This window comes from Ornithorhynchus anatinus, chromosome 4, assembly GCF_004115215.2.
Source record: "Ornithorhynchus anatinus isolate Pmale09 chromosome 4, mOrnAna1.pri.v4, whole genome shotgun sequence".
In the NCBI taxonomy this organism is placed as follows: domain Eukaryota; kingdom Metazoa; phylum Chordata; class Mammalia; order Monotremata; family Ornithorhynchidae; genus Ornithorhynchus; species Ornithorhynchus anatinus.
Window position 1 is genome coordinate 55097173 of NC_041731.1, and position 13746 is coordinate 55110918.

At 43.1% G+C, this 13746-nt stretch overlaps 1 protein-coding gene across 2 annotated transcripts in view; it reads left to right on the top strand.

Annotated features, from left to right (window-relative positions):
- The window catches only part of SLC26A7 (solute carrier family 26 member 7), a 156588-nt gene that overhangs the window by 47542 nt on the left and 95300 nt on the right, over positions 1-13746 (top strand). For both annotated transcript variants that reach the window (XR_003759059.1, XM_029064214.2), the window contains exon 4: positions 7193-7357. Coding sequence is in view for 1 of the 2 variants with exons in the window: in XM_029064214.2 (XP_028920047.1) it covers positions 7193-7357 (165 nt within the window). In the remaining variant the exon portion in view is untranslated. The remainder of the gene's footprint in view (positions 1-7192; positions 7358-13746) is intronic.

Here is a 13746-nt window from a genome sequence, read left to right on the forward strand (position 1 = left end):
AGCCCTTTAAAAAGCTCAGCCTTCTGCTCTCCCTGCTGTTTTTGTGTTCCCCCAATATGGGATCCTTGCCCATTTGTTCTTTCAAGAGCAGAGAGGAGTTCCCCTGCCCATTCACTCTTGGCTGTCTTCCCGGCTCTCCAACCCGGAGCCACTGCAATGCAGGATAACGATGATGATCGTGGTAATTGTTAAGCCCTCACTGTGTCCCAGGTACTGTTCTAAGCACTGAGGTGAATACAGGGTAGTCAGGTTGGACACAGTCTATGTCCTTACATGAGGCTCACCATTTTAATTCCCATTTTAAAGATGAGATAACTGAGGCACATAAAAGGGAACTGGCTTGCCCAAGGCCACACAGCGGACAAGTGGCGGAGCTGGGATTAAAATACAGGTCCTAGCCAGGGTGACTCAGGGATACATATTTTCATTGTCTGACAGGGTCAAGACCTAGGATGGCCCTCGGAGCCAGACAGACAGACAGTGGGACAGGCCTCTCGTGTCTGAGGAAACACACAATCGCACAATGGTATTTATTGAGCGTTTACTGGATACAGAGCATTGTACTAACACTTGGGAGAGTACAGAGCAGTTGGTGGTCTAATCCCTGCCTTCAAGGAGCTTCCAGTCTAACAGGGGAGTTAGACTGTCTAGATCCTTTAACTGAGTCAAATACAAAACTCAGATAGGCCTGTACCAGGAGGTCTTCCACTGTCATTGAGTTTTGCATTCCAAAGGAGAAAAAACGATGAAATTGTGACTTCACAGAGCTGGAAGAGATTTCCAATTAATCAATCAGTTTTACTTCTAGAGTACTTACTGTCAATCTGTCAATCAATCTTTATTGAAGAGCACTGTGCTAAGCACTCAGGAAAGTAGGGTATAACAGAGTTGGTAGACATGTTGTTGGTAGCAAGCAGCGTGGTTGAGTGGAAAGAGCCCGGGCTTGGGAGTCATAGATCATGGGTTCGAATCCCGGCTCCGCCACTTGTCAGCTGTGTGACTGTGGGCAAGTCACTTCACTTCTCTGTGCCTCAGTTACCTCACCTGTAAAATGGGGATTAAGACTGTGAGCCTCACGTGGGACAACCTGATTACCCTGTATCTCCCCCAGGTCTTAGAACAGTTCTCTGCACATAGTAAGCGCTTAACTAATACCAACATTATTATTATTATTATTATGTTCCCTGCTCACCAGGAGGTTACGGTCTAGAGGGGGAGATTGACATTAAAATGAATTACAGATATGTACCTAAGTGGTGTGGGGCTGGTGGTGGGATGCGTGGCTCAGTGGAAAGAGCACAGGCTTGGGAGTCAGAGGTCATGGGTTCTAATAGTGCTTCTGCCACTTGTCAGCTGTGTGACTTTGGGCAAGTCACTTAATTTCTCTAGGCCTCAGTTCCCTCATCTGTAAAATGGGGATGAAGTCTGTGAGCCCTATGTGGGACACCCTGATTACTTTGTACTACCCCAGTGCTTAGAGCAGTGCTTTGCACATAGTAAGCACTTAACAAATGGCATTATTATTATTTTTAATAAAGGATACAAATCCAAGTGTAAGGATGATGCAGAAAGGGAGAAGGAGTAGAGGAAATGAAGGCTCAGTTGGAGAAGTCTTCTTGGAGGAGTTGTGATTTTTAGAAAGGCTTTGGAGGTAGGGAGAGTGTTGGTCTGCCAGATGTGTTTGGAGAGGGAGTTCCAGGCCAGGGGTAGAGCAGGAGTGATGGGTCAACTTAAGCCCATTTCTTGCCTCTGAACAAGAGTGCCCTTAAACTAACCCAGACAGTTTGCTGCACCCTTTCCAGAAAAAGCCCTGAAGAAGACATTTCCATCATCTCCCTTGCTAATGCATTACTGCTTATGACTTATCGGGAAGTTCTTCCCGGCGTCGAACCTAAGTTTCTCCTGCTTCAATTTCGGTCCATTCCTCCGTGTCTCCTCTCAGGAGGAACACAGAGCAGCTGCTCACCACCATTTGTACTTCAAAACATTTGGCTCCTTCTCTTGGCTCAAGAAAGAGGCAACTGCAGCTCTGCTCTTTAATCACTCCCTCACATACCCAATGGCATGAAAAGACAAGAGAGGACTGCAGGAGAGATGGATGCAATCAGTAAACGTGGGTGTGGACGTGTGTGTGTGTGCGGGCACGTGTGTATACACATACACACACCCCCCACTTAAAAAAATCATTTCAGGAAACCCCACAAGGATGCACAAAGGAGGCAATGCAATCACACAAAAGGAATGAGAAACAAAGAATAACACATGTATAAATCCATGTGTATTATATGGACAACTACAAGTAAATACACTGATGCGCCTCCCCCTCCAAACACCTTTAGATACCTTCCCACACAGAGAAGTATAAGAAGAAACTTCTATTTGCTTTAAGGGATTCGGTCAGGTCTCTTCCTCCTACTTAAGGCACTGTCTTTTTTTCCACTACAGTGTCTTTCCTCTTGTCTCACTTGCCACTGACCCCTCACTCACACCCTTCCTCCTGCCTGAAACTCCCTCTCCGTCACGTTCAAAAGACCACTGCTTTTCCCAGAAAATGGTTTTGAAACCGCCTCTCCTTCAGAAGTTCTTTTTGGATTAATCTCCTTTCTTTCCCCTCTCTATCTTTCCAAACTGCCACTCCAACATTTCTAGTCATTAAGCATTTGGGCATTTATATCACACTACCCCTCACTGTAGTATTTAATAAGAATAGCAATAATAATTATTAAGGTATCCCTTCCTATGTGCCAATCTCTGTATTAAGCACTGGGACAGATACGAGGTAATTGAGCTGGACACAGTCCCTGCCCCACATAAGGCCCTAAGGCTTCATCCCCATTTTACAGATGAGGTAACTGAGGCACAGAGAAGTTAACTGATTTCTTCAAATTCACACAGCAGACATGTGGTGGAGCTGGAATTAGAACCCAGGTCCTTCTGAATTCCAGACCAGTGCTCTATCCATTAGTCCATGCTGCTTTTATCTCTTTCTCTCCATGATAGTGAGCGAATATATCTATAAAGTGTATATCCTCTAAAAATTAATTCTATCTGTAGTTTATTTCAGTTTTTCTCACTCTCACTAAATTGTAAGCTCTTTGACGGCAGGGATCATGTCTACTGACTCCACTGTTTTCTTCTTGAATTTCTGCTTTTTTAATTTATTTAAAAATTAAATTTAAATTTAAGGAATTTCTGCCTTTTTAATTTACCTGTCACCCTCTCCTTCTTTCTATCTCCTGGTTTTCTCCTCACTCTTTCCTTTTACTTGTGTCTCTCTGACTCCCTTCCATGCCTTTCTCTTTCTTTCTCTCTCCCGACTAACGGGTGGACCATTGGCCCCGCTCTCTGCCCACCCAGTTCCAAGTCTACCTGGGAAGAAAAGCTGTACTTCTTGCACCTAGGCTGCTGAGGCTGCTGTTCATAGCTACCAGGATAGGATTTGGGCACTGGAGAGGAACTGACTCAATGTGTGTCTGCCTGGAAAGTTGGCATTGTGGGGCAAGAAACTTTCTGGAAATGTTTTTCTTTGTTGTTGTTCGAAGCAGATCAGACAGTTAGTTTGCTATGGATCCAAAAGCCTAATAACATCCTTTGTAAGTGATGCTTTTTCCTCAACAACCAATGTCTTATGAGCGTGGCCAGTCTCCAAGGCACTTGAAGAAGTTTTTTTCCTTCCCTCTTTTCCTGCCTCTCTGCCTTTCTGCAGCACACTGTTGCTCATCATGTTTGTTTCACCAGCTGGAGTCCATCAAACTCAAGCCGCAAAAGCTGCAGATTTGAATCTGCTCCAACCATCACTTGGATGAATCAGGAGCCTTATATCCTCAGCTGAGCACGTGTTACTGGTCTCTCTGACTTCTCTAAATGGCCAATTTAAGTGCTCCCCTATGTGCTGATGATTATTAAGTACTTAGGATTAATGATTATTAAGTGCTTACTATGTGCTGAGAGGTGGAGCAGATGCAGGACAATCAGCATAGATGCAGGCCCTGTCCCACACAGGGAGCACATAAAAGCAATAATAACAATAATAACAGTATTTATTAGCACTTACCATGTCCTTGAGGGAGATACAATCAGAACAGACACAGTCACTGTTTCACAGGAGTCATCAGGTGTAAAGAGGAAGGAGAATAGGTATTTTGTCCCCATTATACAGATGAGAAAACTGAGCTACAGAGAACATGTCTACCAATTCTGTTATATTGTGCTTTTCAAAGAGCATAGTAAAGCACTCAGTAAATACGATTGATACATTGGGAGAAATTAAATGAATGGCCCAAGGTCGCACAGCAGGCAAGAGGCAGAGTGGACATTAGAACTCCCGACTTCCAGTCCCACGCTCTTTCCACTAGCCGACTGAGCTTGAAAGAGCTAATAGAGAAAATTACAATAAAATCTGAGCAGCTTGGCTATTGTTACAGAAATTATTTTAAACAATTGGCTCTGCATTTAGAGTGCTGCTGGTCCAAAAAAAATTTTTAAAAAAGATTAATTTCCCCCTTTGCTACCCCTACATCTTTCATTAAATAACTTACTGAAATTGTGAAAAGACTAAATTATGCTTCAAACTAATCTCTTACTTTTGCAACATTGTTTTGCAATCTTGCATTAGGTAATAATTTTAGGATTTTTTTTGAAGCCTCAAGATCAATGACTTTCAATTTTAACTCTTCTGAGGAACATTTTTCTTAATAAAACAGAGATTTCCAAATGGAGAGCAGTTGATTGGGTATCCTGCTGTCATTAACCAACCTCTCATATTCTCCCCTCCGTCTCCCTCTCTCCCTCTAATGATGGGGCAAATGTTGCTTCAGTGTATCGCAGGACCTCGCAAATTACCCAAGTAATGCAACCCGAAAATAATTTTAGGCCCTTAATTATCCAAATATTTCAGGAGATAGGACTGTGTGGATGAGGGAAACGAATGGACATTTTTAGGATGAATTACCTTGATAATTTGATAATGTAGACCGTGGTGACCTATTTGAGTTGAATTAGAGTTTACCATATAGATTGTGAAATAGCCCTAGTTCACCAAGTTTACTTAGAAAACTCTGAGTCCATACCATTTTGCAATCTAAATAAGATAAATATGTCAAGAGAATTGTTAGCAGGAGGTGAAGGACCCACTGGGGAAGAGCACTTGGACAAGATCAAAGTTCTTATTTGGTTAAATGCTGCAGCAGGTTTCCTGGAAATGGAACATGTAGTGTGGCCAGACTCTCTGGGGCAAAATTCACGATGACTTTGTTTTTTTTATGCTATTTTCTTTTCTTTCTTTTTTTTTTTTGCTTTTTATGGTATTTGTTAAATGCCTACTATGTGCCAGGCACTGTTGTAAGTGATGGAGTAGATACAAGGTAATCAGGTTGGCCCCATCCATGTCCCAGATGGAGCTTACAGTCATAATCTCCATTTTTCAGTTGAGGTAACTGAGACACAGAAAAGTTAATTAATTTGCCCAATTAGACTGCGAGCCCCATTTGGGACAGGGACAGAGTCCAATTTGATTATCTGGTATCTCAGGACTTAGTGCAGCGCTTGGCACATAGTAAGTGTATAACAAATGCTGAAATTACTATTGTTTATTGTTATTATTATCATTGTAGTAATTGAGACACCAGTGGTTAAGAGGAGGAAGGTATGCCCTACCACCAGCAGGATATGGCCTTAAGTTGCTTTTTGCAATAGATGGGATGACATTATCCATATTCTCTTGTCGGATACCTTCACAGATAATATCTCATCCTTGGCAGAGTCAAATTCAAACCATACCCCTACATATTAGTGGGGATCACTCCAGAATTTCTAAACTGTCAGTCAATCATATTTATTGAGCACTTTCTGTATTCAGAGCACTGTACTAAGCACTTGGGAGAGAACAATATAATAATAGACAAATTCCCTTCCCTCAATGATCTTACAATATAAACTACATTTGCAGAGATTCATATTTCTGAAAAATGGTGCTCATCAAAAAAATGAAGAGACTAGCAGATTATCCTATTTTGCTTCCTTCCCCAGTGTTAACTCCAGTCATCGGAATTACTTGTTACCATTTAATGAAAACTACTTTTGCAGTTTCTCTTGACAAGTTGACACTACTGAAAGGAAATGGAAAGATGGGCAGTAGAAGAGTTCAGTTCAGTGCTCTGCACACAGGAAGCACTCAGTAAATACCACTGATTGATTTGTCTGGTCATTTTGGGTGGTGTGAACCACCTTTTAGGTCAAAGTAACCATACTGAACTGAGGTTGTCTAAATTTGCTGTCTCTACCATCTAAATAATTGCATCATTTGAGAGCTGGCAATGAGTTGATTGGGAGTAATGCCAACTGGGAACTTTCAAGAAGTGTTTCCCTTTCTCTGGAAGCTTACTGATTCATTTTTATAACATGTGTGGAAATTCAGAATGCCTAAAAAGGATTAAACATAATTAGCCCTTGAGAGGCAGCATGGCTTAGTGGATAGAGTACGGGCCTGGAAGTCAGAAGGAACTGGGCTGTAATTCTGGCTCTGCCCCTTGGCTGCTGCGAGACCTTGGTTAAATCACTTAACTTCTGTGTGCCTCAGTTACCTCATCAGCAAAATGGGGATTAAGACTATGAGCCCCATGGGGGATATTGATTGTATCCAACCTAACTAGCTTGTATCCACCCCAGTGCTTAACCCAGTGCTTCACACATAGTAAGTGCTTAACAAATACCATAAAAATTTTCCAGGCATCAAATACATTTGCTTATTTTGTTCAACCTCTCCCCATTGTGGAAAATAAGTGATTTCTCCCCATGTCTCATTCAGTATGACTATGAGCCAAAACAGAGATCATCATCATCATCATCATCATCATCATCATCATCATCTTCAGCTGCCTTGTCATGTGTGGGCAGGTTTTGACTCAACCAATCATTGCATTAAATCTTAGTTAAAATGCACTCAAAGCTGTCACGTTTGAGAGAGAGCATCATCCATTTCCCAAGTGTGTTTCCTAGTTCAAGCCATTATTTCCATTGTAGAGAATTGATCTTAAAAGTGATCTTCAGAACGTTTCATAGAAAGTGTATGGTTCATTCCAAAGAAGTGGGATATCGGGGACTGAGAGAATGAGGGCAGGCGTACGGGGCCGGTGGGGAGGAAGTTCTGGAATTGCCTCTCATCGTAGCCTGGGACCTGGGTTTGATTCCACAGGTGGCAATGTTTATGCTGCAGTTGGGCCGGGCCACATTCCTGCTAACGGAGCCGGTGATCAGCGCCATGACAACCGGAGCGGCTACCCACGTGGTGACATCACAAGTCAAGTTCCTCCTGGGAATGAAAATGCCCTACATATCAGGACCCCTGGGATTCTTTTATGTGAGTTACTCCTGGGAAAGCTGTTGGGATCATTTATCCATGATTTGTCTTTTATTTTATTTTATTTAGTCTAAACTATGAGCTCATTATGGGCGGGGAATGTAACTGTTTATTGTTATATTGTACTCTCCCAGTTGCTTAAGACAGTGCTCTGTACACAGTAAGTGCTCCATAAATACAACTGATTGACTGACAAATAACAAGTGCACTTTACAGGGTGCCCTAGTGGAAAGAGCACAGGTCTGGAGTGAGAGGACCTGAGTTCTAATCCCAGTTCTGCCACTTGCCTGCTGCATGAACTTCAGCAAGTCACTTAACTTCTCTGCGCCTCAGTCTCCTCATCTGTAAAATGAGGATTTAATCGTTGTTCTCCCTCTCTTTTAGACTCTGAGCCCCATATGGTACAGGGATGTTGTCCAGTCAGATTGTGTTGTACTTTCTCCATTACTTAGTATAGTACTTGACATATAGTAAACACTCAACAAAAGCCATAATTATTAGCATCATCATTATTGCTGTTAGGAATTTAGAGAAGGTGGCTAGAGAAAGTGGGGGCTACATCCCTGTTATCCTGAGAGTCATGCCTCGATTCAGAAGGATGTGGGGTCTAATTCCTGCTCCACCACTTGTCTGCTGTGTGACCTTGGGCCAGTCACTTCACTTCTCTGGGCCTCAGCTACCTCATCTGTCAAATGGGGATTAAGATTGTGAGTCCCAGACACTGTGTCCAGCCCAATTTGCTTGCATCAATCCCCATGCTTAGTACAGGCACATAGTAAGTGCTTAACAGATGCCACCATTATTATTGACTGACATCACTGCATTAGAATCAACTTTCATCAACTTGTGGATTGTGTTACGTGAGGACAGTGCTGAACGTAAGGAAAAATTCTGATTGAAATGCTGGTAGTGGCAACAGTTACGGTGGGAGGGCTCTAGGGGGGAGGAGTGGCTGGCATAAGCCTGGTGAGAGGGTGAGGTTGGGCGAAGGGCAGTTTCATCAGGGCCAAGATTTGAAATGTGGACTCCATTCAGCAGTCTTCTTGGCCCTTCTCCAATTTTCCCTGAGGGCAAGGCCAGGTGGGTGGCCAGGTGGCCAGCTAGCCAGACAGTGGAGATGATACCAGAAAAGTAGCTCAGGCTTCAGGACAGTGTGAAATTGAAGAGGTGGATTGGGGCCTGACCCCATGCCTGTCTCCCGATGGCCAATGCCCCCTCCGTCCACTCAGCCTCCTCTCTGCCTTCTCCCCTCCTCCCCCATGCCCCCATCCTCCTCTTCCAGCCCCTCAAACTCCTCTAGGACCTCCACTCCCTCCACCCCCAAGCCCCCTCCGCCCCCTACGTACCTCCGTCTCATCCTCCTGTGCCATCTTTCTTCAGCTCTTCTCCCTCTGCTCCCAATTCCCCTTCCACCTTTTCCACCCCTCTGCCTTCCCCACCTCCTCTGCTGCCTCCTCCACTCTCTCTGTCCCCTTCTGCTTCCTCACCTGCCCTCGATCCCCTCTGCCCCCTCCACCTCCTCCTCCTCTGTCTTCTCCACCCCCTCCACCTCCTGTTGCACTGAAATGTCGAGGCCTTCTTTTGCTTCCAAAGCTGAATCTGGTCATTTCCCACTACTTCCAGCGGTGTACCAGGACACAATTACATTCTGGGAAAAACATTTACTACTCAGTCCATCGTGTTATATCCAAACCATACACTATAAACACATGAAATAATACAAGTGACTCCGTTCCATTGCCTCATCAGCCTTTTCGTCAGGATGATTGCTCCAGGGAGATATGTGAACCCAAGATGAGTGTGCATATTTCCTCCAGGTGTGACATGAACTGTAAACAGAGGGCTGGCTCTATTCTAGTGTAGAACTAGAAATTTCTCTTTCAACCAGATGTGTAAAATCCAGATGTGGATACTGAAATAAAGTCCTGACTAATGCTGAAAAGTCTAGACAGAGTGACGGAGAGATGGAGATTCGAAATGAAGTATACCAGCCCGTTTTTAATCAGAGTTTGGTCCAGAAAGGGAATTTAACCTTCAGAATTATGTTCCATCACTTGTTCAGGGTTGTCCCAGTTTAAAGAAATATTGCCATCTGTTGACTGAAAATAAACCACGGGACAGCAGCTCCAGGCTGGACTCATAAACAATATATTGTCGTGTAATCTCCAAAGTAATAAGCAGCAGCGAACAAGGAAGCCCTTGTGTCTCGAGACTTGGGCCAAGCTATTAAATTCCCCCATTCCCAGTCTTCCTAGGGGAACCTCTTATTAGACTCATCTGTAAAATTCCCACAAATACATGAGGAAAAATATAATGCAAAAGAATCTTAAAAATGATGGTGAAGTGAAAAATTATCTGTTCTCTTGAGAGCTTGTCTTCTCCTTAAAGGCTCTATAAAAATTACAAAAATTCCTAGCACATATTAGCACATGTGTGTTTCTTTGAGATGGTGCCAGCATCTCCGTCAACAGCAGCATACAATAAATTTGGCGAGGCTAGTTGCCATGGCATTAGTTTTATGTGAATACTGGGCTGAATAATTGTATACAGTGCTGAGCGTTGGACCAATAAGCAGAAGACAAATTTGGCAAAATAGTCAAAAAGTTTCCTTTTATTTCCTCTTAAAAATGTGGAGTCTCAATGCTGGAACACAGATTCCTTCTTTTTCTTGCTCCACTTTATTCCAACCTCTTTTCTGGTTTGGATACCCCTTAGGGCTGCCTTAGGCCTGCAAAATAGAAACCAAGAATGTTAATAAAGTGGGAGCGAAACGTCAAATGTGAATCTGAGCCAATGAGACATTTTCTTTTATAGAGAATGAGATCACAATTAAATATGTACAAATGAGGTTTATATGTGGAGAACAAATCTACTTTGAAGACATGGGACCCTTGGGATTTCTGAATAAAGAACACACTTTAGTGATTTATTAAACCCCATATTTTCTGTGTACAATTTGTAACATTTCTATTGTGCACTGAAGGGATGTTCAGTATACCCTGAAAGAGGAACAGAATAAATAGAAGAAAAAAAGAGAGAGAAAAAGAATGCCTCACTCCAGCTTGATTCAATCAGGAGTAGAAAATGCAGCAGGTCTAATTTGGATATGAAACAATTATATGGGAATTTGTAACAAAGGTTACCCTACTACTCGAGCAAATACTTTTACAACTCAACCATCTTGGCCCAGTCTACTCCATCTCCTTCCCCATAAGTAACTGAAAAATGCATCTCCACAAAATTGGGGATTCAAGTAATTCAACTTCAACTGCTTTTCTGAAACAAGGGGTGGCTGGGTGCCACCTGGGACCTGGAATATTGAGTTGCACCTTTGCTCCAAAAAATTTTCTGTACTTTCTCTGTCTCTGGCTTTTTAACTTATACCAGGTTTCCCCCCTGCTACAAGGCAGGTCTCAGGCTTCAACTGTCCCTTGCAGAAACGGCCAGTGAATTCATTCTCAACGTGGGTTACATTTACTCCTCAGAATATTGGAATGAAGCATGATACAAAGCAAAACAAACAAACAAGAAACCAAACCCAAAACATGAAATCTTTTCTCTCCTTCTTTGAGATTAGTCTGCAAGGATAGACGCCTAGGTCCTTTAAGTCTGGACATATTTGCCTTTGTTCTTTAACTCTTTTTTGGATGAACACCCTTTTGGGTGGTAATTTTGGTGTTCGTTTTCGACAACACCCTTTGGGGTGGTAATTTTGGTGTTTGTTTTTGACAACACCCTTTTGGGAGGTAATTTTGGTGTTTGTTTTTGACCTGTGAAATACAGAACAAACAATAATAATAATTGTCGTATTTGTTAAGTGCTTACTATGTTCCAGGCACTGTACTAAGTGCTGAGGTGGATACAAGCAAATTAGATTGGCTGCAGTACCTATTCTGTGTGGGGTTCACAGTCTCAATCCCCATTTTACAGATGAGGTAACTGAGGCACAGAGAAGTGAAGTCACATTAAAGACAAGTGATGGAGCTGCCCAAAGTCACAGTGAAGACAAGTGATGGAGCTGTGATTAGAACCCATGACCTTCTGACTCCCAGGCCCTTGCTTTATGTGCTACAGCTTGCTACTTAAGGACCTGCGGGAAGGAGTGAAGAACCTCTTTAAGATTTTCAGAGGTTTTTTCCAGGAAAAGCATGTGATGTGGCAACTCAACCAAAACAGAAAAATGAATGAAATTTGGAGTCCCAAGTTTCTAATCAGTTGCATCCTCCACCTCCTTGTAAAGAACAGTTTACAACAGAACATTTTATTTTGCCAGGGCAATCTGTCTCCTTCTCTCTTTTGTGTTTTCTTTATCCCTCTCTTCCTCTGCTTTCTATTCTCCTTCTTTCCTTCTGTACCTTGTCACATTTACTGCAAAGCTATAGAGCAGTAAATTCCATTTTTTATGCATTAATAGCCACCAACTTGAGGAGTCATAAAAAAGGGTCCTTCTTCCTTCCCTGTGCTTTAGCAAATGGCTTTCCCACTGATTCTGTGGTTTTAAGGGTTGAAATGACCCATAGGCAGGGCTAATGGTACCTTCCATACCAAGAAGCTCATCTGGCCATTTCGAAGTTGTATATTTTGCTTGGGGTTTAAATCCACCTGATTGGTCTCCTGGTTGCCCTTTGTATTCAAACATGACCCTTCTGATAGTGAGTTTCTGTAAATAGATATGTGAGAGTAGTTGTTCCACAGGGTATGCATGGAAACTTGGTTATGATCATGCATTTTTCATTAGAAGCAGAGTCTGTTGCTGTTTTTGATTCTCCCTCTATGTCTTCCATTCTTCCCTACGCCTCTGCTCAAATAGAGCAGGCCCCGCTTTAAGTGATGCAGGGCAAGCTGGTCTACCTCCAGGATTAGAGGAGGTTGTTTTATCTAGGGCTGGGAGGAAATCAGAATGGGTGGAACTCACCTCCCATGAGAGGAAAAATCCCCATATGATGGTGTTTTGGGTCTGTGGTGTTGGTAGAAGTTTCCCGCCTGTGTGGCCCAGACCAGGGAGGGCATATTCTACTCTTGCAAGTGCTTAGTACAGTGCTCTGCACAGAGTAAGTGCTCAATAAATATGACTGAATGAATGAATGCATTTCCCACTATTGTTCCCAGTCCCCTGTCCCCTCAAATGTCAGCCAATCACCACCAGTCAACTAACCTACTGGGTGCAGAGTACTGTATTAAGCTCTTGGGAGAGCATAATACAGCTGAAGTGGCAGACACGCCAGGAGCTTACAATGTAGAAGGGAAGACAGGCATTAAAATATATTATGGATAAGTACATAAGTCTCAGGAGCTGAGGGACAGATCCAAGTGCATAAGCGATGCAGAAGGAAGAGGGAATAGGGGAAATGAGAGCTTTATTAGACAGGGAAGGCTTCTTGGAGGAGTTGTGCTTTCAGTAAGGCTTGGAGATGGGGAGATTGCTTGTTTGTCCTATATGAAGCGGGAGGGAGTTGCCCTCGTCTCAAAGAAACCCACTCAACACTGGGATTGGGGGGACTGTGGATAGTCCCATTATTGGATGTACCACTTTACCCGAGACTTAGATTCACTGAGATCTTTAAAACCTTTGTTCTGTCCTCCCTATGTGTCGGCCCCAAGACAACTCACCATAAAGTAGCTACTTGAGAATCCTTCAGTTATCCATTCGTCTCATGAGTCTTGCCCCGAGAAGCTGCATGGATGGTGGACATTGCCTCCACACTGGTGGGACATTGCCTCCAAGGGGGCAAATTGATGTCGAACATAGTTTCCGATGTCCCTTATGAAACTGCTTGAGAAATCTCTGAGAAGCAGTTGGAGGTAGCATGGCCTAGTTGAAAGAGTACAGGCTCTGGGAGTCCAAAGACCTGGATTCTAATCCCAGAGCCACGGCTCATCTGCTGTGTGACCTTGGGTAAGTCTCTTACCTTCTCAATGCTTCAGTTACATCATCTGTAAACTGGGGATTAAGACCGTGAGCCCTATGTGGGACACTGACTGTGTCCAATGTGATTAGCTCATATCTACCTCAGTGCTTAGTACAATTCCTGGCACAAGGTTGACACTTAACAAATACCAAAAGAAAAAAAGTCAATCTCCTTTTGGTGGTAGGATCTGCTCATCATCATCATCATCATGATGTATTTATTGAGCATTTACTGTGTGCAGAGTACTGTACTAAGCTCTTGGGAGAGAACAGTGCAACAGAGTTGGTAGACAAGTTTCTGGCCCACAAGAGAAGCACCATGGCCTAATGGATAGCGCATGGTCATTCATTCAATCGTATTTATTGAGCATTTACTCTGTGCAGAGCATTGTACTAAGCCTTTGGAAAGTACAATTTGGCAACAGATACAGACAATCCCTACCCAACAACAGGCTCACAGTCTAGAAGGCGAAGACAGACA